The 25,687-nt window shown below is 35.9% G+C and overlaps 2 protein-coding genes across 2 annotated transcripts; one reads left to right on the top strand and one right to left on the bottom strand.

Annotated features, from left to right (window-relative positions):
- The first annotated feature begins 81 nt into the window (after positions 1-81).
- Positions 82-24,181, top strand: CFAP210 (cilia and flagella associated protein 210). Its single transcript, XM_019656838.1, has 9 exons — positions 82-235; positions 4,658-4,881; positions 6,296-6,469; positions 6,589-6,782; positions 10,410-10,566; positions 13,471-13,610; positions 17,089-17,281; positions 18,309-18,473; positions 23,726-24,181. The coding sequence occupies exons 1-9, from the start codon at positions 187-189 to the stop codon at positions 24,065-24,067; spliced, it is 1,638 nt and encodes a 545-aa protein (XP_019512383.1). The 5' UTR covers positions 82-186; the 3' UTR covers positions 24,068-24,181.
- On the bottom strand, positions 14,757-15,632 carry LOC109390416 (40S ribosomal protein S3a-like). Its single transcript, XM_019656840.1, has one exon. The coding sequence runs from the start codon at positions 15,601-15,603 to the stop codon at positions 14,848-14,850; it is 756 nt and encodes a 251-aa protein (XP_019512385.1). The 5' UTR covers positions 15,604-15,632; the 3' UTR covers positions 14,757-14,847.
- Positions 24,182-25,687: the final 1,506 nt, after the last annotated feature.

Raw genomic sequence — 25,687 nt, 5'->3', positions numbered from 1 at the left:
AGCCGCGCCCCCCCCACCACGGCCGACTACGGCGTGTCTTTGATCCTCGGCGACAGCAGCCGTCACTTCCGGTGGCGTTGCTAAGCAACTGCGCGTTGTCTGGCACACTCCGCTGGCTAGAGGCTGCGGCACTGTGCTTCGGCGTCTCCTTTGCAAGTCTGGAGCGCCAAGGGCACCTCGTTAGAGATGCTGGTGCGGTTTGGAAGGCGCTGTGGACAGGAGAAAGAAAGCACTGGTGAGCTAAACTGGCCCATCCCGGCACGGGGATTGTCTCAGGCCCCCAGGCATGGGGCGAAAGGCGAGGGTGCCAAGTGACGGTGCTCAGTTCACGTGAAATGGACTCCTTCAAGTTGAAAGTAGCTCCCTGGGCATGGTTGGGTTCTGTGTAAATTAGACAGTTTGCGCTCGGGTGAATTGGGAGGTGGGAAAAGTTTACTTAAATAGGGGTGGAGAAAATATAAGAAGGCTGATCTTATTGACCACCAGATCCGATTCTCAAGCCGAACAGTTGCAGCTCCAAGAATCTGGTGTTTGCTGAGATCTCTTGCACTTAAGCTTTGTTATTTATTGATTGAATTGGAATATCTTTTGGAAATATCAATGACCTCATTAGAGTCTTGGCTCTGATATGAACCTACTGAGGGCTTTTACGAAAGTCTCTGAGAGAAAATGTCTTAATTTCCTCATCTCTAAAGTGAAGGTATGGTCTCACCCTAAAATAAATACTTTGACAGAGTGTAAAATATAATGCTACTTAAGGTGACCTGTTATAATTCAGATGACCTGTTATAAGGTTTTTGGAATAAAAGTAGACTAGTAGGACCTCTAAAGAGCCCTATCAATTCTAACAATTCAAGTTTCTTAAGTCTGTAAATTTCCAATTAACAATCTCATAGTGACAACTGGAACCATGGGAATTTGAACTGTCTTCATGTCAGTGCCTGAGCTTCTGTAGCAATAGAGCCCTTTGTGCCAGATGCAGAGTGAGAGCCAGCCATTCTCAACTGGTCGTATTTATGCAGTGGAGGACTTATGAAGTAGCAACAGAGGGTCATGATATGTAGGAGAGAGACAGGACCCATGTGGCATCTATTGAAAAAAACACAATTACTCCAACATATTTACTTTCCTATGTATGCAATACTACACTAAAAGACTTAGATTTTTACCTCGTAGGTGTTTTGTGGCAATTAGTCCAAAAGTTTCCACCTGAGCCTCACTGCTAAATTGTAATCTCCATTTGGAAGAGGATGAAATAGGAGAGGGGTTCTGATATTTAGACGGTTATCTGTAAAACAAATAATTATCTAAAGATTTAGTGGGATGGTATCAGCCAGAATGGTGGAATAAGGATCTCTGAAAATCCTCTTTCCCATTAAATAAAAAAGAACACTGGCAAAAATAGTCAAAATCAATTTTTTGAGAACTCAGGAAATTAACTAAAGGCTTGCAACAATTGGGGAGTGTTTATCAAGAAAAATAACTGAATCTTGGTAACAATAGTGAGTTTTTTGCATTTTAACTTGCTCTAGTCCCATACTTTTCTCCCAGCTTTATGGTAGTCTAGAAAACTACTGCAATCACAGTGAAATCTGTGGTTTAGCAACCTGTGGATGCAGAACAGGGTTGGATCCCCTCCAAAGCCCATTTTTCCAGATAGCTGTTATTTGACCTGTCTGGTAGTTCCTTGGAAAAGCCCACTCGTGAGACATGTATTTGACCCAACTCAGAGCTCACCTTGTATGTTTGCTAAAGCAATCAGTGGCATTGTTTTTGCCATCACAGCTGCCTGGCAGTGATAACAGTTGGATCCAAACAACAGGGTCACCGAAAATCTTAAAAGGAATACCTGGGAAATGAGATGCCCATAGGGGATTTTGAAAAGCTCCCTTTTATTCTTGGGAATCAGAAAGTCAAATGCATGCATAGGGCTAGAACATGTCCAGGAAAAACCTGAGAATGCCTGAAGTTTTCACCTCTGGCTGACTTTGAGTCTTTATGCAAGAAAGAAGTAAAGGCTAACACAGAGTTGTAAACTACCTGCCTGAGCATTGAAGTCATGCTCCTCCACGCACAGAGAATTCCTTGGAAAGGCTCAGAGACATAATGAAATTTAAGGAAACTGTCCAATCTAAGCTAACCAAGCTGAAATTCCAATAACCACATTCAACAGAGAATACAGACTTTACAGATTTAGTTCAGGAAAATCTAATAAACAGCAACAACAACAAACTTTGGATGTGGGAAGAATCTCATTCTAGAGTTGCCACATATTATTTAAAATGTACAGTCTTCAACAAAAATGACAAGGCATGCAAACAAATAAGAAAGTATGGCCCAAAAAAGTTAAAAAAAAAGTGTTCCTGAGGAAGCCTAGATGTTAAATTTACTAAACAATTTACTGTTGTAAATTTACAACTATTATAACTATGTTCAAACAACTAAAAAAATTGTCAAAGGAACTACAGGAAAGTATTAATAATGCCCTCTCACTAAATAGAGCATATCAATAAAGAGGTAGAAATTATAAAAAAGGAACTAAATATTGGGTTGTTGGAAAAGTCATGATGCATGTTTGCGACAGATGGCACTAGTTCATTTTTGGAAGTACTAGAGTCATTCACATCTATGTTATTGCTATGTCATTTGACAACTGACAGTTCTAGCTTCATTCTACAAAAAAAATTGGGCGATTTGGTTGAGTTTTCGAGATTTTACAAGTTGAAGATGGAAGACCAAACTGCATTTTTGCCATATTTTACTGTTTTACTTCCATAAAGGGAAGAACGCGTGTCAAGCTTGTGAAAAGTTGCATAAAGTTTACAGTGACAATGCTGTATAAAAACATCAGTGCCAATGATGGTTCATGAAGTTCCGTGCTGATGATGTTGATCTCAACGACGCTCCTCGGTCAGAGAGGCCCACCGAGGTTGATGACGACAAAATAAAGGCATTGATCGAGTCAAACCTATGTTATATGATACGAGAGATTGCAGAAACATTGAGCATCTATCATTCAAGCACTCACGACCACCTGGAGAAGCTGGGATATGTAAGCAAGCTTGATATTTGGGTTCCACATGAACTCAAAGAAGTTCATTTGATGGCACTTATAAATATGTGCAATATGCTCATTAAACATGAGGAAAACGATTCTTTCTTGAAGCAACTGATAACTGGTGATGAGAAGTGGATTGTTTACAACAATGTGGTGTGCAAACGGTCTTGGTCCCGTTTGATGTGATGATTCGCCTCAAACGACATTGAAAGCAGACATTCATCAGAGGATGGTTATGCTCTCAGTGTGGTGGGATTTTAAAGGTGTCGTGTTTTTCGAGCTCCTACCATGGAACCAAACAATTAGTTTGAATGTGTACTGTCGGCAATTGGACAGTTTGAATGAATCCATCATCCAGAAACGTCCAGAGTTTGTTAATTTAAAGGAGTTGTGTTCCATCGTGACAACGCGAGACCACACACAAGTTTGATCAGCCGTCAAAAATTATTGGAGCTTGGAGGGATGTGTTGGCACACCCACCGTACTCTCCTGACCTTACGCAATCAGACTTCCCCTTGTTTCGCTCTCTTCAAAACTTCGTGTGATATAGCGTTCAATTCAGATGAGGCTGTAAATCAACACCTTGTTCAGTTTTCGCAAATAAAGACAGGTCCTTCTATGAACGAGGAATTATGAAGCTCACTGAAAGGTGGCAAAAGGTTATCGAACAAAACGGGCAATATATCATTGATTCATCTTTGTTCTTTATATAAATAAATGACCTTTGAAAATCATAGACAAAATATGTCATGACTTTCCTGACAACCCAATAGATATTTTGGAGTTGACAAGCCCAATAATTGAAATGATAAATTCACTAGCAGAGCTGAGTTTGCAAAAGATAGAATCAGTGAACTTGAAGGTAAGTCAATTGAAATTACCCAGTCTGAAGAACAGAAAGCAAAAACAATAAATAAAAATGAGATGATCCTCACAGAAATGTAAGACACTAGCAAGTTTACTAACATACATATCATTTGAGTCCTTTTAGAAGGAAAGGGTAGAAGAAAATATTTGAGTAATGGACAAAAACTCCCTAAATTTGATGAAAAACATTAACCTACACACTCAGAAAGCTCACTGATCCTCTAAATAGGGTAAACTCAAATCCACAACCAGACACATCATGATCAAACTGTCAAAAGCCAAAGACAGAGGAAATCTTGAAGGCAGCCTGAAAGAAACAATTCATCACATAGAAGTGAGCCTCACTAAGATTAGCAGGTGATTTCTCATGAGAAACTCCTAAGGCTAGAAGACAGCAGGTTGATGTGTTCATCTTTCAAAATTTATGGAGGAATTAAGATATTTCTAGGTAAACAAAAGCTGAGCAAATTCATTGCGAGCAGACATACCCTACAAAATATACTAAAAGGAGTCCTTTGGATTGAAATGAAAAGGCACTAGACAATAACCCAAATACACATAAAGAAATAAAGAGCACCAATAAATATAACAAAATAATTCAATATAAAAGACAGTATAAAATTATTATTTGAAACAATTTCCAGATATTATGACAATATAAAAAGTGTCAGAAAAAATACCACTTGACTTTTCTTGAAAGTCTTTAATATTCATTTTTTTTAACTTTATTAGAAATAAAGAACTCTGAAGATCAAGTACTCTATCCACCTCTTCTACCTACTAAAGAAGATCTCCGGCAGGTCACCATAATACCACACAATGAGTGGGAAAGGATTGTAGATAGCCTTGATGATTTGACAAGAAAAGCTGCATGCCTTCGTGCAGAAAGAAAGGCCAAGAAAGAAATGCATTTCAGATCCCAAGAAGTGGCAAAACATTGGACTAATACATACGCAGTAAGTGTTAACCACCCAGGAGTACACATGCACTGAACACTTAACCTTCTTTCTTAGTATTCTTATAAATATTTTTATATGTAAAATATAAATATGCATTAAACACATTTTCAACAGGTTTATTTGGGTATAAGTGACATACAGTAAACTGGACATATTTAAAGTGTACAGTTTGATAAGTTTTGACATACTTATACACCCCTGAAACCACCATCATAATTCAGATAATGAACGTATTCGTCACCCCAAAAATGTTTCCGCATACCCTATTTTACTCCCTCTCACTCTTCTCTGCCCCTCCTCTCCTGTCTCTAGGGAACCACTAATCTGCTTTCTATTATTAATTTCACTCAGCACAATTATTTTTAAATTCTTTCATGTTGTTGTGTATATCAGTTATTCATTTGTTATTATTCTGAGTGGTATTCCATTGTATGGATATGACACAATTTGTTTATCTGTTCCATTTTTGGTTTGTTTGACATCAACCAAATGTTGATATTTGAGTTGTTTTCAGTTTTTGGCTACCATAAATAAAGCTGCTTTTGGACATTCATGTGTAAGTCTATGTATGGACATATGCTTTCATTTCTAAAAAACCCCTGGTCCCAAAAGGGATAGAGGAGTAGAATATATCCCCTAATTTTTTTACACAGAAGTAGCTCACTATACGTAATACTTTACACTTCCATGGGTGCTAAAGAAGAACAACAAATGTAGTAAATGTAGTAATAAAAACTGCAATAGAGGCACAGAGATTGACAAAATAATAGATCAGAAGACAGAGCCTTGAAACAATCTCATGTTACATATAAGAACTTGACATATGACAGAAATGTCATTGCAAATCAGAAGGGAAAGGATAGGAATTCAATAACTGATACTGAGATAATTGGCATATAAAAAAGATAACATTATATCCCCATGATATAGAATACACAAAAATGAATTTCAATTGGATTAAAGACCTAAATGTGAAAAGCAAAACAATAAAACTTTAAAAATAAATCATAGAATATCTTCAGGATTTCAGGGTAAAGTTTTTCTTAAGATATAGAAAGTAGACTCCTCAGATGTGAAAAGAGCATGTAAAATATGCCACTGTTGATTTTTTAAAGGAACAAAAGTATTAATATATATTTACTGTGTAAATATGTAAAGGAACTTTGGAATTAGACATAAGAAACTAGTAGTGGTTATCTTAGAGACTCAAGATAGAGGTTAGGGTTGGAGGGAGAGGTTCACTGTATACCTTCATAATATTTTGGGCGTTTTGAACCATGTAAATGTTTGAAACATGTAGTATATGTAAATACTATAAAGACTCATAATGAAGACTCAAATTATCACGTTATAATGTTAAATTTTGTAAATTAAAAAATGAAAACAGAAAACTGCATTTGTCTTTTTGCAGGGGATGAGACAACAGAAACTTGAAGCCAAAAAGAAGCGTGATGAAGAAATAGAGGCAGAAAGACAAATCCTTGATTTGGAAGAAGAAATATATAAACAAGGGGAAAGAAAAAAGGCCATTGAATATGCAAAGCAATTTCAATTTTATCAGACAGAAAGAGTGAAAAACTTTCATGTACTACTTGATTGTCTTATAGTTCTTTATTTATATATATATATATTTTTTTTTTTTTTTAACATATCTATACATAGTTAAACTTTATTTTCTGAAATACTGAATTTTTTTTTTTGTAGTCAGGACTACTTCTTACTAGAGTTATGAAAGAACGTGATGCACAGATTGAATCCCAAAAGAACAAAATAAAATCAGATAAAAAATGGGAGGAACAATTGAAACTCAACATTGAAAAAGCTTTTAATGAAGAACAAGAAAAAGCAGAAAAACGACGCAGAGATAGAGTGGCTCTTGCCAATGATCATTTAAAACAGTATGTATACATAAACTACCTTTTTTGAACCTTCCTCTTTTTCTCATAATGAATATAGCTTTTTTTTCTGATTATAAAAGTAATGCATGCTAAAATACCTAGTAAGTAGAAAAAATACAAAGAAAGAGGTTACAAATCACTATTACATCACTATTACTCCCTTGTCCAGAGGTAATGTGTTGGTTATCCTTGTCACAATAATGCTGCCTAACAAACATCCACACAATCTAGCGGCATTCAACAATAAACATTTATTTCTCATGTATCTGTGGTTGGTTGGGCTTGGCTGGGCAGCTTTTGTTGAAACTGCAGAACTGGTAGGGTTTGCTTTTTGTGGGGAGGGCTCTCATCTGCTCCATGTGTTATTCATTCTGAGGTCCAGGATGAAGAAACAGCAGCCATATGAGGGAAACTTTCCTTATGCTATCGACAGAGATGCAAGAGAATGAGCTCAAGTTTGCAAGAACATAGCTAAACCTAAAGTCAAGGTCAAGGAACTCACTTGGCTTCCCATGAGTCTAAAGCAAGTCACATGGCCAAGCCTAGTAACAGTGGAACAGAGACTTAGACTCCCATGGAAATGGGGAGTGAGAGAGTGAGCCTTTTTGAACAGTAATCTAATCCACCACAATAATCTGTTATTGTTTTAGTATATAGCCATATGGACTTTTTTTGTTGTTGTTGTTGTTGGCATCATTTTTTTTTCACTGTGAAATACACATTTTTAAAAATTAGATTCAGCTGTACAACACAGTGCAATAGTTATACTTTTTACCCCTCAAAGTGCATACGGACTTTTTTGATGGTGGTGGTAGAAGGGGTCAGATTCATTGAGATATAATTTACAGTTAATAAAATTCACCTTTTAAAAAGAACAGAGTTGGGCTGGCTGAATGGCTCAGTTGGTTAAGAGCACGAACTCTGAGCAACAGGTCGCCGGTTCGATTCCCACATGGGCCAGTGAGCTGCGCCCGAGCTGAGCTGCCGCTGAGCTGCCAACAGGTGGCAGGATGGCTCAGCTGGTGAGAGCACAAGCTCCTAACAATAAGGTTGCTGGTTCGACTCTTGCATGGGATGGTGGGCTACAACTACCTGCAACTAAGATTGAACATGGCACCTTGAGCTGAGCTGCCCTGAGCTGCCCATGGGTGGCCCAATGGCTTAGTGGTTAGAGTGTGCACTCTTAGCAACAAGGTTTCTGGTTTGACTCCTGCATGGGATGGTGGCTACGCAACTAAGATTGAACACGGCACCTTGAGCTGAGCAGCCACAAGGATAGTGACTGGACTTGGAGCTGAGCTAGCTGTGCCCTCCACAACTAAGATTGAAGGACAATAACTTGGCTGTTTCCCTTTCCCAATTCCCCAATAAAATAAAATAAAAAATAATAATAATAGTAATAAAATATACAGCTGTATAACCACCCCCAAATTAGGATATAAAATATTTCTATCACCCCAGAAATTTCCCTCATGCCCGTTTGCACCAAGTTCTATCTTCCACCCTCAACTTGTGGCAACCATTGATCTACTGACACAGACTTTTTTTCTGAAAAATAATATATACATTAAAATTTATATATATAAATTTATATATTAAAATTGGATCAGCAGTATCATTAAATTTTTTTTCACTCACTAGTATGTCATGAGCTCTTGCCATATTAGTAAACAGAAATCACACCTAATCTTTTTTTAAAAGTAGTTACTACGTATGGAGGGGATTGTATTTGTGTATAATTGTGTACTTACTTTTCTGAATAGCTGATGATATATGCCAATAGGAAAAGGCACAAAGGGGATTCAGTGAAAAATCTCTTCCTTGTCCACCAGCCACCTTGTGTCTCCAGTGTGAGACTTACCAGTTTCTTTACAGTGTAGTTTAAATGTGCATAAATTATATAAATTTATCAAAAAATTTTAAACAATATTCTATTGGTAGACATTTTTGCCATTTTTTAAAGAAAAAATTATTTTTGTAGTTAATTGTGTCATCAACACATGATCATTATAGAACTGCAAAATACAATTAAAGTAAATGAAAAAAAAAATCACCAGAAAATCTGTGATCCAAAGTTAACATTTGGGTGTATATCTACTCTTCAAAATTAATTTTTTTATTTTGAAAATAATAAATGAATATGTACTTATTGTTTAAAATTCAAGCAATACAGCAAAATTTGGAATACAATTTAGAAACTCTTCATATCCACTCTATTCAATCTCTGTCTCTCTAAATCCCATTTTCCTCTTCCCAAATAGCTATTATAAAAAGTTTTGTTTTATTGAAGTTACTAATGTTTATATATAGGACATATTTAAGTATGTGTATATTTTAAACATGGATGTTACACAATATATTTTTCTGTGCCTTCGTTTTTTTCACCAATGTATCTTGAATATATATTTATGCCAGAATATATGAATATGCCACATCTGTTAAAATAATCATATTGTATACTAAAAATGTACCATCATTTATATAAGTATATTGAGAAAAATTTGGATTTTTACCTCCCCCCATGATTTCTGACAATGCTGCAGTGAACATCCTTAAACATATCTTTTGTAACTATTATGCGAAGATGTATTTATATAGAACAGATTTCTTGAAATGGACTTGGATTTTACATTTGGAGAGACACTACCAAATTGCCTTTTGAGAGGGCTTTAAGTGTGCATTCATCAATGATGTCTGATAGCCTTTTCTTTTTTTCTTTTTTTTAGATTTTTTATTGGGGAATTGGGGGAGGGGAACAGCAATGGGGAATCGGGGAAGGGGAACAGACAAGTTGCTGTCCTTTTGTTCTTCAGTCTAGTTGTGGAGGACGTCGCTTCACTGGCCCATGTTGGTATTATCATTATGCTCTTCCCAGGTGAGGCAGTCACTCGCTGACCACTGGAGGGCTGCTTATGGCGGCTCACGGCGACTCTTGGCAGCTCATGCTGGCTGCTGGCCACTCACGCTGGCTGCCCGCCACTCACAGTAGCTTATGGTAGCCCACTGCAGCTGGGGCTGCAGCCTACGCCATCACCTGCGACTCATGGCAGCCCAGCTCCAGGTCGAGCTGTTGTTCACCATCTTAGCTGTAGAGGGCGCAGCATCACTGGCCCTCATGTGGGATCCGAACTGGGGCCCTGCTGCTCAGAGCTGGCGTCCCAAGCCAACTCTTAATCAACACGCCACTCAGCTGGCCCAACAGCGACTTTTTTCTTTGTTCTTTCTAAAGAGAGTGACTGACTCCAAAGCCGCTGACTTTGTAGAGATGAACCAGCTAGGAATCTCCTGTCCTAAACTGATTTAATAATACCCTAGGGTATTAGTCATTCAGTTAACTGTTTTTTTCTAAAGGAAAGCAACATTTGAATCTAGTGTAGGACTTAATTTTGGTGAGGAATAAAACAAATTTCAAAGAAAGGAAAATATTTGCAATTCTGGGTTAGCCCCAATTGGATTTGCTTTTAATCACTGCTTTCTATATATCTGTTCTTGTTCCCCATTCCACCTCAAATCCACAAGTTTTCCCTCATAGCTTCAAATCATCCCAGGTTAGAATCTAATTCATTTCTTTAAAATGTAACCTATTCTTCTCCTTTGCTTTCAATTATAATTATGTTTTTACTTTAGAATAAAGAAACATGAAGAGGAAGAAGAAAGAAGGAGAAAACAGGAAGAAAAGGATGCTGAGGAAATAAAGAGACAGAATTCATTATATGAAATAGAAATGAGAAAAAAACTAGAAAAGAAAAAAGAAGAGATAAATGAAAACAGGAGACATTTTTTTGTAAGTTGAAAATAACAGCATCTTTTCAAAATATGTACAAAGTCCAATGCCTAACTTTTAATATATTTTATTAAATAATAGTGGAGTAGAGAACAAGTTGCTATTAAGTTGGGTTTCTAAGTATACTTTTGGGGGAGCTATATTTGGTATGTTTTATGTGGATGTGCTGTCATGCATGAACAATAAATAGAGAAGAGAATGAGATTTTTTTTCAAATGATTTTATTTTCTTATCCTTAAAATGAAAGTTATTGTGGGGAATGAATGGGATGATACATGTTTGGTGTCCACTGCACTATTAACATGTGCTCAATAAATGGCCATTGTTTTATGGCTGTTGCAATTTTATTTTGTAATTTTTTATATTGTTTTCTTTAAAATTAGTTTTTATTCTTAAGTAATGCATGCAGAGTTAAAACATCAAACAATACCAAAAGGCTTAAAAGAAGAGTGGCAGTTCTTCGCTTCACCTCTTCTGCTCCTTGGAGGAAACCACTTTCAAGTTATTTTAGCTGTATCTTCTGGCATAAAATTATATTTTAAATAATCTATATATTTTAAATATATATATTTAGTTCTAAAGATATGTACCTTGACTTTTCAATTTTAGACATTTTCTGTCTCTGTGCCCTGGTAGTTGAGGATTTTAGCTCAACTGAGACAGCTTCTCTTTTTTTGCTTTGCTATTCTTGGAATATAGATGCCTTCTGTCATCAAGGTTGCCATCATGACTCTGAATGGTTGCTGGAGCTCTCACCCTCATGTCCACATTCAAGGCAGCAAGAAGGAAGAAAGGATGAAGGACAAAAAAGAGTGCCCTATCTGTTCTCCTTTTAAGGAATGTTTCCAGAAGACCCACTTGACAATTTCCATTAAATCTCATTGGTCATAATTTAGTCACACCTAGCTGAAAAGAAAGCTTGGAAATACAGTCTTTTAGCTGAGCATATTGCTATTCTGAACAAAATCGATGTCCTGTTACTAATGCAGAAGAATGTTGGGTAGGCAGTGAATTGTTCCTGCCATTTTTGTTTTTTGTTAGATCTTGAGAGTTACCTCAACTTTGTCTTCAAGACTTATATTAGGGCCGGCCGAGTGGCTCAGTTGGTTAAGAGCTCGCTCAAGAGTTTGAGCTCTGAGCAACAGCGGTTCGAGTCCAGCCCGAGGTGAGCAGCCAACAGGTTAGCAGGATGGCTCAGAAAAAAAAAAAAAAGACTTATATTGAATTTTTAATTTTAGCTCTCAAAATTTTAATTTCTAAGAGTTTTATGTGTAATCTTATTGTTGTTTTTGCACAAAATCTTATCCTTGCTTCATGGATGCAATATTTTTATCTCTCCTAGTCACTTTGGAATGGGACAGACCTTGTTTTGAATGCCAGCTCTGCTACTTACTAGCTATGTGACCTTAAGCTGAAGCTTTCAATTTTTAAAAATGAGAATTAACTTTATATTAATTAACTCTATACTTTCCTTATAAAAAATCTATATAAACATTGCAATAAACTTAGGAAAAAACAGCAAAGCAAAACTTTTAGGAAATCATTCAAAACAGTCACTTTTAACATTTTGGTCTTTTTATTAGCTTTTCATGTTGACTAATGCATCTCCTTAACCAGAAGACAGGCTTTTAAAAGTAACATCCTAAAATAGAAGAGTAATTAAGAGGTCTAGGCACATAATAGACCCTGAGTTATAAATACCGGGGGTGCCAAAAAAAGTATACAAATGGACACTTTGGTCAACGTTGCTCAAGCAGTAGTTCACTGTAATCAGAAGTGTCTGGACGCTGTTTGATGGTAATCACTTTGAGCACCTGTTGTAATTGCAGAAGTCAAATGTGACTTGTAGTCATCTTTTGTTATCAGTATATGTTGAGTATTACAATTTTAATACAGTTTTCCTTTCTTAAAATGTGTATACATTTTTTGGCACCCTCTGTATATTAAAGATTAAATGTTGCATCTAATAACTTTCACATTAAATTGGTTTCTATGTATAGTAACAGAATACATTAATATAGCTGTATATCCAGGCTATTGTTTTCAAAGGCATCTATTTTTATGATGGCTAACTCAGATTGGGTCATGGAATGTATGCTAATATGAACAGATTTTTATTTTTTGTTTTTAAAAATAATGACCTATTTTTAAATTTTTTGTTAGAATATACATCTGTGTATTTTCTTGTATGTGCAAAAAGAAAATCTGGACTAGGAACTAGTTTTACAGTGATTAAGTCTGGTGGCGTGAATTAAGAATAGGCAGATAGTGGATAGATACACTTTATACTGTGTGTCTTTTACATATTTTTAATGTTTGTGCCATGTGACTCAACAACTATTTAAACATTAAATGAAAATTGTATATATTTAATGTTTTTTCTGATTACATAATTATTTTAATTGAATATTTTAAAAAAATGAGATGTTTGAAAAGAAATACAGAAAAGCATTAAGAAGATGTAAAAGTCACTTATAATCTCATACCAGAGAGATAACTACTGTTAACATTTGATACTTTTCTTCCAATTATATATACATTATAAACTTGCACTTATATTTGCAAAACTAAAATATGCTATGTAGTGATTTGTATTCTGCTTTTCCTCCCTACTTACCAATTATTTGTATCCTCATGTAACTGAGAATATAATTTATTTAACCATTTCTCCATTATTGAATATTTAGAGGTTGTTTCCATCTTGTTCCAACATTATAAACAACTTTGAGATGAAGTACATGGTACATAAAACCAGATGCACATTTCTGATGATCTTCTTGGGATAAATTTCTGAGAAATAACTGGGTCAGAAGCTGTGCCCATTTGACAGGTTCTTATTAGATGTTCATATGTTGAGAAATATTTTTCTTCATGATAGGATAATACACAATTTTTTTCTCCAAGGAACATATGAATGATAAAAATATCATCAAAGCTGTAGAACAGCAGCGGCAAGAGGAGGAAGATGAAAAGATGAGAAAATTTATCAAAGCAAAAAAGCGCATTACACAAATGATGAAAGAAAAAGAAGCTGAAACACGCAGGTAAGCCTTTAAAATAATTTACGTAATTAATAATGTACTATCTGGAATTATTGAATCATAAGTCAGAAGTTGTGATATGAGAGTAGCCTTTAGAAATAAAGGTCTCATTATTTTACATGTGACTAGGGCTTTTAGTGACATGATAATTTCAGTTGGGGGCTTGTGAGTTGGGTTTCCCTTGGAATATCAAGGACATCTGTCTAGGAGATGGTTGGAAATACTGGAAATTTCTGCTCCAGGAGAAGGGTATGAGTGGCAGATTGCTTTGAGCCATTGATATATAAGTGGTAGTTAGGGCTGTGGATGCAGGAGTAGGTAACAAAGGAAGGTGGCATAGTCCCTAGGGAAGTCCATATTTAAGGGTCAAATAGAGAAAGAAGATAATGTGAAGACCAAAGAATAGTTTCTAGACTGGAGGAAAACCAGAGAAACAGCAAGGGAGGAGAGTTTCAGTAAGAAGAGTGTGGTGATCAGAGTTAGATCAATAGAGGGATTCAATGAGATTTTCAAAACGAAGCGCTCATCATCTTTAGAGGTCATTGCTTACCCTGGTGAGCAGCTTGGAATGAGGTGAGAGAGGAGAGTAGGAGTCTAGTTACAGTACTCATGTTTCTGTCTAGATAATGCCTTAACCTTGAGCAAAATCCTGTGATGGCTTTACATCACACTTAAGAGTCTTGACTACAGCCCATGAGGCTCTACACCCATCCTAATTCCCAACTGCCCCAGCCTCATCTCTCAGACCTCATCTCTTACTGTTCTCTCCTTCTTTTGTTCTTCACCACCCGCACTGGACTTTCCCTGCACCCTCTCTGCGGAATGCTTACCTCCCTTAACTCCTTCAGATCATTACCGAAATAGTGCCTTCTCACTGAGGCCTTCCCTGACTACCTTATTTCAAATTACAACCCCACCCTCTACATTGCTATTCCTTTGACTGCTTCCTTTTTCCTCATTGCATGATATAACACTGTTTTAGTTATTTGTTTTGTTTCCTGTCCCCCTACCTCAGCTATAATGAAAGCTCCATGAGGGCAGAGATTTTTAATCTTTTTGTTTATTATTATGTCTCCAGTATCTGGAATAGAGCCTGGCACATAGTAGGCAATGTTTAAAATATTATTATTGTTTTTGTTTTTGTTTTTGTTTTTAAAACATCACCAACAGGTTTTATTTGTCACTGTGAAAAGTCTGAATTTCAAACAGATTCTTGGACTGGGGGCTCATATCCATCAGCTCATTCCACTTGAGCGCCTGTCTCATCCCCAGTAGCTTTTCCAGAACCGCTACCTTCACCATGAAGCTCCATGAGTTTTCCCAATTCAAATTTGGGCTTCTTCAGCATTTTGACTTTTCTAACAAAGACATCATGGAGCGGATAAATAGATTGGCAAGCCTTTTCTATGTCTTTTCCAATGCTATCTGGAATCAATTTATTGACCACTTCTTTCAAGTCCTTTGTCTGCACCTCTCGGGTCATAATTTCCATCATCTTCTTCCGGATTTGGCGGACCTGTTGATGCTGAGCATAAGAGGTCTTCCGAATCTGATTGTTGCGTTTTTTAGTGAAACCAACACAGAAGAGACGAAGCAAATAACCATCGGTAGTCTTGACATCCACATGAGCTTCAGTCATGGTCTGCCATTTTTTGACCATGGAGCACATTTTGTCACGGGTAAGATCCATGCCATGGAAACTAGTCAGGCAGTTTTTGCCCTGAACATCCTCGGTTATGAACTTGAATTTTCTAAATGCAACTTCATCATTCTGCAGATCAGCTAGGCTCACTTTAAAAACATTACCCTTGAGACCATCAGATGCAATTTTGGTTCCTTGAGTTCTCGTGACTAGTGTTTTCCCAATATTTCTTATATTGAACATAGCTGGTGCTTTGACATCATACCAATCTTTCTTAGAAAATGTGTCAACCACTTTTTTCTTGGCTCCCTTCTTGCCGCCTTTCGTAAGGCGCTTATTCTTGCCGACCGCCATGGTGCAGCTCAAAGGGACAAAAAGCTAAAATATTATTTTTGAAGCCTAGATAAAATATTCCCTTTTCCATGAAACCTTTCTCTTTTTTTTTCATTTGTCCATATCATTTTCAAGCTTTTTCATGGCATTTACCACCTTTTGCCTTATAGAGTTATTTGCATAAATGTCTTTTCTCCACTTTAGAGTGTAATATCCTTAGGCATGCACTGTGTCCTTTCTCATCCTTTCTCCCGAGTTGCTTTGCAAATTCACTCAATAACTTAGGAATTTGTCACATCTATATTTAAAAGTATTTTTTGCCAAATTTTCTAAATAAAAATAACCCATTCCTTTAAAAAAATACAGTAGTTCTCCATCAACAGTTTTGTGGCTAGTGAGAGGATGGATTTATTCAGAATTTTGATAACTTTTACTAGACATTTTTGTGATTTTATTTAAAGAAAGGCCTTTGATTTATTTTATATCCTAAGCCTCCTATGTTAGAGTAAGCAGGATAATAAAGTATTTAAAAATATTTTTCATTATGGAGAATTTTAACACTTTATCACATACACATATGTGAGATCATGTTATATGCATTACTCCCTTTGGATTTTAAAAATAGTATTCTAAAATAATAGTATTTGATCTGATAACTGAAATGACCACTAAGTGACTAACAGGTGGGTAGTATATACAGTGTGGACACACTGGACAAACAGATGATTCATGTCCTGGGTAGGACAGAGCAGGACTGAGAGAGATTTCATCACACTACTCAGAATGATGTGCAATTTAAACCTTATGAATTGTTTGTTTCTGGGATTTTTCATTTAATATTTTTGGACCATGGTTGACGATGTAAAACAAACCCACAGATAAGAAGCAACTACTGCATACTTTATTCTAAAATTGAAATATTGGGCCAGCCGAGTGGCGCATTGGTTAAGAGCAGGCTTGGGACGCCAGAGGGCCCTGGTTCAGATCCCACATATGAGGGCCAGTTACACTGCCCTCTACAGTTAAGATGCTGAACAACAGCTCGACCTGAAGCTGGGCTGCCATGAGTCACCGGCGTCAGCAGGTGGGTTACCATGGGCTACCGTGTGTAGCCAGCAGCCAGCGTGAGCAGCCAGCAGCCACTGTGAGCGGCTGTCCAGAAGCCGGTGACTGATCTGCCTCGCCCGGGAAGAGTGCAATGATGGTGCCAACTTGGGCCAGTGAAGCAACGTCCTCCACAACTAGACTGAAGAACAAAAGGACAGCAACTTGTCTGTTCCCCTTTCCCCAATCCCCCAATAAAAATCTTTAAAAACAAACAAACAAACAAACAAAAACCCTTGAGTTCAATAACTTTATGTAATACATTTTTTTTCAAATTCCGGGCCCCAAGATTAAGGTGCGTCTTATATATGGGAACGTCTTATACATAGGGAAATATTGTATACTGGTGCCACAGCCGATCTATTCATGAAGGTTTGACAAGTGATGGTTATTTTGTTATAGGGTAATGGAGGAACATAGAGAAAGAATAAATAACTTCCTAACTGGACTAATGAAAGAGAAACTTGACAATGAAGATTTGATTATTGCTAGAGATATTGCAGAAGCAGAGGCTGAATGGAAAAAAAGAGAACAAGAGAAATATGAAAAAAACAAAGCAGAATTAAAAGCAATTGCAGAACATAGAGGCATTGTGGTAAGCAATTCAATTATGACAAATAAAAATTAAAAAACAAATTTAAGCCCTTTTCACCGTAGCTTTGCACTCCCTCTCTCCCTCTTTGACAAAAAATAGCAGATGTGAAAAACAATGTATGAATTATCTTCCTGTATTCTTTTTTTTTTTTTAAAGATTTTATTGGGGAATTGGGAAGGGGAACAGCCAAATTGCTGTCTTTCAATCTTAGTTGTGGAGGGCGCAGCTAGCTCAGTTCCAAGTCCAGTTGCCATCGGGCCACCCGTCTGCAGCGGGAGTCAAACCAGCAACCTTGTTGTTAGGAGCACATGCTCTCACTAGCTGAGCCATCCTGCCACCTGTTGGCAGCTCAGTGGCAGCTCAGAGCGGGTGCAGCTCACTGGCCCATGTGGGAATCGAACTGGTGACACTGTTGCTCAGAGCTTGCGTTCTTAACCAACTGAGCCACTCAGCCAGCCCATCTTCCTATATTCTTGAAATGAGGTCATATTTATTTTGTAACACAAGATGACATGACAATTACAAATAATGTATTTATAGACACAAAGTAATAATCTTTTGTTTCAGAACCATCTGAAATGCAAAAAAGAGTTATTAATTTATTTTTCTTTTGAATGTTTTTAAGATAAATCAAGTAAAAAACACCCTATTGCATTTCTATTTCTTAGTCCTTCAGAATTTATTTCCTACGTGACTGTCACACATTTAAATTGGTTAGTTTATAAACATTGTATTAATTTTTTACCTACAGATATTTCCCTACCTTGAGAAGATACTCCTTTTCTGTTCCTGTATTTCCTTTTTAATATCATTCTATTTAAGTTTTCCTTGTGTGTCCTGATATTCGGAAAACAGAATAAAACCAAAGTAAACTGTGCAGATGGAATCAACCCAGGTGCCTACAGTTTTTGGCCCCTGCATTGCTCTTGGCTGAGTTTCTGCTTGGAGCTTTCTGAGTCTGTCCCTTTTTAGAAAGCATTGGTTGTTAAAAATTCTTTTAATGTTTTCCTTTGCCTTTGAACACTAGATGAAAAATAAAGAGGAAGAAGAAAGACAAAGAAAAATAGAGGCTAAAGAACAATTGCTGGCTGTCATGAAAGCGGATCAGTTTTTCAGGGAGCATGAAAGGGAGAAAAAACGCAAAGCTGATAAAGAACATCGAGATGTTCAAGATGCCCATATTCGGCAAATGGTAATTATTCCTACATGTTTATACTTATTTTAGGAATAAATATGTAGTATAGTAATTCTAATTTTCTGTTTCCCACGCAGTTTCCTTTGTCAAATAAGATCCGATGGTCATTATGGTTATGACACAATAAAATATATAAGAAATGGGAAGAGTTAGTTTCTATTTTTATCTGTGTTGAAGTTCCCATACTAGGTTTATGTCTTTTACACAAATATTTACCTTTCAATAGTGTCTATTGTGCTTTAGAACATATTAAAGAAAATACAAATTCATATGCCTGGCTATGATGCTTATCGCTTTTGTTTTACTTTTCCCCCTTTGTAACTATAACCCAGAGACTGTGTTGATTGGTATCTCTGGTTTCATACTTGAAGTGAGTATGGGTAGTAGGGATTTTAGAATATGTATTGAGGACCTGGCATTCAATCATTTGTGACTGAAGACTGTTTTCCAAAATGGCTGTACCATTTTCTATTTCTACCAGCAACGCATCTGAGGACTCATTGCTCCATTTCCTCACTAACATTTGGTATTGTCATCCTTTGACTTTATTCTAGCATTGTGGTATCTCATGGTGTTACTTTGCATTTCCCTAATGACTAAAGATATTGAACATCTTTTCATGTCCTTTTTAGACATTTGTGTGCCTTCTTTTGTTAAGTGTCTATTCAAATCTTTTGCTAATTATTCAGTTGGGTTGTTTGGTCTCTTATTGTTGAGTTTTAGCTAACTTTTTTAATGTGGTAAAATATATATAATACAAAATTTACCATTTTAACCATTTTAAGTGTACAGTTCAGAGGCATTATGTATTCACATTGATGTGCAACTATCACCACTATCCATATCCATCACTTTTTTTTCATCCTACACTGAAATGCTGTACCCATTAAACAGTACCTCTCCATTCTCCCTTCTTCCCTGCCTCTGGTAACCACTGTTCTACTTTCTGTCTCTGTGAATTTGATTATTCCAGGTACCTCATATTAGCAGAATTATACAATATTTGTCCTTTTGGTCTTTTATGTCACTTGGTATAATATCTTCAAGGTTCATTTGTGTCGCAGCATGTGCCCGAGTACATTTTTTTATTAAGGCTGAATAATATTCCATTGTACATGTATACCACATTTTGTTTATTCACACACCCATCAGTAAAAATTTGGGTTGTTTCCAACTTTTGACTATTGCAAATAATGCTTCTGTGCACATTAGTATACAAATATCTATTCGAATTTCTGTTTTCAATTCTTTTGTTCACATACCCAGAAGTGGAATTGCTGTGTTATATGGTAATTCTATGTTCAATATATTTTTTAGAGCCACCACACTGTTTTCTGCAGCAGCTGTACCTTTTTACATTCCCATGAGCAATGTTCAAGGGTGCCAATTTCTCCAAATCTTAACAAATTGTTGTTTTCTGGGTTTGCAGTTGTTGGTTTTGTTGTTATTTATAATAGCCATCGTAATGGGTTTGAAATGATATCTCACTGTGGTTTTAACTTGTATTTCCCTAATGATTAATAATGTTCAACATCTTTTTATATGCTTATGGCCATCTCTGTTCAGCCTTAATTCTTCCTTTAATATGTTTTATAGCACAGATGGGGTAGCAATAAATTCTTTCAGTTTGTTTTTCTGATAATATCTTTATCTTGTCTTCATTTCATGGGATATAAAATTATTAGATATCATTGTTTTCAGTCCTTTGAATATGTTGTTTCAGTGTCTTCTGGCCTTCATTGTTTATGATTAGAAATCTGCTGTTAATCATATTGTTGGTCCCTAAATGTGATGTGTCATTTATCTTTTGCTAGTTTTAAGATTTTTATTTATTTTTGGCTTTCAGCAGATTGACTATGATATGTATTTCTTTTGTTTATCCTATTTGGGGTTTGTGGTACTTCTTGGATGTGTCAGTTAACATCACCAATGTGGGAAGTTTTTGACCATTATTTTTTCATATATTTTTGCTGCCTCTTTTTCTTCTTTTTCCAGGGGCCCAATTTGCACATACAAAGAGATATTTGGTATACCACAGATATCTGATACTCTGCTCATTATTCATCAATATTTTTCTCTGTTCTTCAGATGGGACAATTTCTATTGATCTACTTTCAAATTCACTGATTCTGGTGTTGAACTCATCTAGTGAATTTTTCATTTCAATTATTAAGCTTTCAACTTTACAATTTTCATTTGGTTCTTTTTATAGTTTCTGTTTCTCTGTTTAGATTACCTGTTTACTCATTCTGAACATATTTCCTTTAATTCACTGAATATATTCATAACTGCTTTGAAATCGAATTGCTAAATTCAATATGCAGTTCCATTCAAAGTTAGTTGTTTTTTTTCCTTAGAACACTGTAACACTTTTCTGTTTCTTTGCAGGTCTAATAATTTTTAATTGAAAACTTGACATTGTATAGAATATGTTATAGATTCTGTTTTGTTCTGAGAGTTGTTGCTTTTTGTTTTAGTAGGCAATTACTTGCCCTGGACCCAAGCTGTGAAATCAGTCTTCACCACAGTAGGTAGCCTTTGATGTCTCTGCTTGTGTTTGTTTTTCAAATCCTGGCTCTCTAGGTTTCCTCACTGTACTGGCATTGTTTGGCAGACAACCAATAGTGTAAGTACAGTATGTTTGGACACCTTAAACCAGTAATGCTTTTATGTAACCTTGATGCATAAGCTGTGTGTGGATTGAGGATAGTATTCCAAAGAACAGCAAATTCATAATTTCCTCTAGACTTTTAATTTTTGGTAGGCTCCCTGTGGTCTCCTGTGTGAATGTGTAGTTTATCAGTCAGTCAGGGATGTCTGTAGTTTATCATCTCAGCCCTTCTATAACTGTCTCACTTCCAGATTCCCCCTTACATTTCTAGGTGCTTTGCCACTCAACCCAAATGGAATCTACCATCATTGTCCAATAAATCTACAAGATTTTCATCACCGGAGCTGGAGGGATAGCAATGCAGTCCAGAAAAGAATGCCATAAGCTTACAGTTCTTACCCGATTTAGCAGCAGTTTTTCATGAAGAAACACTTCTGAAGTAGTTGCCTGCACATAGTTACTTTTTAGTGCTCGGAAATGTTTGATTTTAATAATTATTAATAATAGACTTGCTACCTGTGGAGGGGAATTGGCCAACCTCTTCATGCAGTCGTCACCAGAAGTAGGATCTGCCATATTATTTTGAAGCAAATCTCAGAGATCATATCATTTTATTGATGTATATTTCAGTATGTATCTCTAAAACTCAGGGACTCTAGAAATTCACATCACAATTCCATTGTCACATCTAAAACAATAAACATTCAGTGCTTCAATTTCTCACAAATTGTCTCATGAATTCTTTTTAAATGCTATTGCTTGAATCAGGTCCATATATTTTGGTTAATATGTCTTTCAAGTCTCTTTTAATCTAGAACTCTTCCTCCTTCCCCATCATTTTTGTCTTAAGTTCCCTCTCCTTGTCTTTATTGTGTTTGTCTTACAATTTATTTATTGAAAAAACTGGGTTTCTTGTTTTTTGGAATTATTAGTCTGGATTTTGCTGGTTGGATCTGTGTTGTTGTTTAATATATGCCCTGCATTTCATGTAAAATCTACTTTAGGTTATATTTATTGTTTTTTGGTGAAATTCCTCATAGGTGGTATTATGTACTTCCTTTAGAAGGCACATAATGATGGTTGTCTCACTTTCTGTGATATGAACAGCCTTTGATGATCATTGCCTAAATCTTTTAATTCATGAGGTGACAGAATGTTGACATTCTTTTATTCCTTCTGATTCATTTGCTGACACCTTCAAAAACCTTTTCATGATCAACAGTTTGGTTCCTTAAGGTACAATTTTTAAAAGAAAGACAGGATACTTAATTCTTTCACTTTACTTTCCAATTTTCAGAATAATTAGCTCTTTAGCATCCTTCAAAAAGATGCTTGTAACTTTACCCTCATCAGTTATAAATTTTAGGATTTTAACTAGTATTTTAAGTTTCTTTACGAATCTGTATTTGTGCTTAGCGCGTATGAAATTTGAGGCACTAATCATATGATCCATTATGTAATCCTTTCCTTTCATTGTCACTTCCTTTCTGTATTTCAAATGTTTCTCCCTATTCCCTCAATCTTTCTACAACTACCACCAAATCAACATATCCCAATTGCTTCTTGTTAAGAATCCACATTATTTTACCTTTGATGAGATAGTTTTTAGCCTTTTCTTACTGAAAGTCATTTTCTATTCTTTCAAACTGCTGGTTTTCTATCACCAATCCAAAAAATAGCATGCAAGCCTTAATTTTGAATTGCACCACTCAGTAATGAAATTTGGTATTCTATATTCAAATGGTTGCTCTAGTTCCTCATAAATCTCAATTTGTGGTAGATATCAGGTTTGGGCTACTATTGATATTTCATGCTGAAATATTGGTTACTGATTTTGAAAAATATTTTCAAGAATATTAAATATATTCATAAGTAGTCAAAATCACTCAATTTTTGACTCAGCATTTCTTAAAATGCTGAGAAAACAAAAATGAGTTGTCAAATAATAAAACTTCATAGAAGTCTTTAAAAGCTATTAAAATCACCTCATATAAGCAGTTAAAAGAACGTTTTTGTAAATATAAAGTTAAAAGGAAAAAAAAAAGAAATGCAGGTAGATTGGCTGTTGGTAGGTTGTTTAGAGTACTTATTGCACCCATCTCCTGATTAGCCTACATTGATAACACAACTCCTGTTCCAAGTTCAAATTCTTGGAACCAGAATGTAATTGGTTTAACTTAGTTCAGATATTCATTGCCTGATTAGTCTGATGTGGCTGGGTCTCCTGATATATTAGGATGACTTAGGACAGTGGGTTTGAGTTCCTTCCTTCAGAATATTGGATGGGTGAGCACAGCGATTGCTATGTCTTCTACACCTGCCAAAATACACGTTATAAATGGTAAAAAGGATTCTAAACTTGGATTTTATCTAAACTTCATGCTTTTAACTATTTTGCTGTATTGTTTGTTTGAAGATGTATCATCACAGAGCACTACTAAGGTTGTTTCACTGAGCCACGACTTTTGAGATGGTGGTATTGTGAGATGCATGGGAGAGTTTCTTAAATAAATTATATAGTTAAGTCAACTTGTCAAATATGAGTTTAGAAAATTCTGTCTATACCTTCAAATGTTATGTTTATTTAAAAAATTGATCTTACCAATATGGAATTGTATTTTCTTTCTTTCCCCAATAGGCCAAAAATAAGTTTAATGCAAAGCAAGCAAAACAAGCAGAATTAGAGTATTGGCGACATACTGAAGCTCTTGTGGCTGAAAAGGAGAAAGAATTTCAGGATTATGCCAGAGAAGTAATTGAGCAGGAGTTTGATTCAACAAATAAATATATTTATCCTCTTGTAAAAGCTGCACAGGAAGGACCTGGAGGTGGTCGTGGACCAGTTTTTATGGACAGAGGTGGATTAAGACCCAGCTATCAGGCACATGATGCTACTGGTGTCCAGCTCCCTTTCTGTAACTCCCAGGGGCCAAAGTGTAATTTTCAAAAGTCTAAGGGAAGGCTAGGTTTTACGTGGTAGAAAAGGTTTATTTTTAAGATTGAGAGACTAAAGTTGTAGCTAATGTTATGAGCTACAAATGTAAGTGAATTATATGCTTATAATTTCTGTTAATAAAACTGCTCATCTAAGTACAATTATGTCTGATCTTCACCACCCAAGGTTAACTCATTCTAAGATTTTGATAAAATACCAACATAATGTGTATTTCAGCCACTTAAAAATGTTTTCCTTGGCATCTATATTCATAGCATTGTGTAACCATTACCATTACCTGGTTCCAGAACTTCTTCACTGCTCCACGTGGAAACCTTGTCCCGAAGCACTCACTCCCCATCCCATCCCCCTGACCCCTGGTAACCATAATCTTCTTTGTCTCTATGGATTTGCCTATTTTGGACATTTTATATAAATGGAATCATACTGTGGCCTTGTTTCTGGCTTATTTCATTTAGCATAGTTTCAAGGTTCATACATGTACCATTATCAGTGGTACATGCATAATTTTTTTTATAGCTGAATATTCCATTGGAAGTATTTCTTTTCCCTTAAATTTTAGTTTCAAATAACACTACCAATATTATTACTAACGATTACTACTGAACGAAATTTATGACTTCTCTGTGGTTTAGAGTGTATCTCCTCCTTAGACATGTGCAAATTACCATGTTTTAAGGTCACTTGAAATAATCTACCTGTAGTTAGGCGACCAACTTGATACACAGGTTCAGGGGCTTTTTATGAATTGTATTGCCCTGCTCCTTTAATTGAAAATTTTTTTATTGTGATAGTTTATCATCTTAATCATTTATAAGTATACAGTTCAGTAGTGTATATTCATACCAATGTGTAACCAATCTCCAGAACTTGGTCATTTTGTAAAACTGAAACTATATATACATTAAACAACACTCCATTTCCCCTGCCCCTCAATTCCTGGGTCCTACCGTTCTACTTTGTTTCTATGAATTTGATCTCTCTAGATACCTCATGAAGTAGAATTGTACACCGTTCTACTTTGTTTCTATGAATTTGATATCTCTAGATACCTCATGAAGTAGAATTGTACAGTATTTGTCTGTGACTGGCTTATTTTACTTAGTATAATGTCCTCTAGGTTCACCTAATGTAGCATGTCAGAATTCCTTTTTTTAAGACTCAATATTACATCATATGTCACTTTAAAAACGGTATTTTAAAATTTAAAAAGATAAAAACTACTTGCCTTTAAGACAATAAAGACATTTTTTTGGGGAAAAAATTGCATCATATGTATATACATTCTTTATCCATTCCTTCACCAGTGGACACTTGGGTTGCTTCCACCTCTTGGCTATGGTGAATGCTGCTGCTATAAACATGGGTGTGCAAATATCTGACACACTGCTTTCAATTCTTTTGGAATATGCTCAAAAGTGAAATTGCTGGATCCTGACAATAGTATTTAAAAATTTTGAGGAACCATCAGTTTTCCATGAGCTGCACCACTTCATATTCCCACCAACGCTGCACATCCTCACCAACACTTATTTTGACAGTGACCATCCTAATGGATAGGAGGTGCAGTCATTGTGGTTTTGATTTGCATTTGCCTAGTTGGTGATGTTGAGCATTTTTCCATGTATCTGTTGGTCATTTGTG

This window comes from Hipposideros armiger, unplaced genomic scaffold (genome assembly GCF_001890085.2).
Source record: "Hipposideros armiger isolate ML-2016 unplaced genomic scaffold, ASM189008v1 scaffold_266, whole genome shotgun sequence".
NCBI classification, from domain to species: Eukaryota; Metazoa; Chordata; class Mammalia; order Chiroptera; family Hipposideridae; genus Hipposideros; species Hipposideros armiger.
The sequence above is the reverse complement of the archived record's forward strand: the minus strand, read 5'-3'. Positions and strand labels throughout refer to the sequence as shown.

Bases quoted from the DNA above. Each gene is read 5' to 3' on its own strand.
- CFAP210 (XM_019656838.1), top strand. From the start codon at position 187: ATGCTGGTGCGGTTTGGAAGGCGCTGTGGACAGGAGAAAGAAAGCACT. The intron at 6,470-6,588 runs GTACTACTTGAT...TTTTTTTTGTAG, and splicing joins AAAGAGTGAAAAACTTTCAT to TCAGGACTACTTCTTACTAG. The intron at 10,567-13,470 runs GTAAGTTGAAAA...TTTTTCTCCAAG, and splicing joins AAAACAGGAGACATTTTTTT to GAACATATGAATGATAAAAA.
- LOC109390416 (XM_019656840.1), bottom strand. From the start codon at position 15,603: ATGGCGGTCGGCAAGAATAAGCGCCTTACGAAAGGCGGCAAGAAGGGA.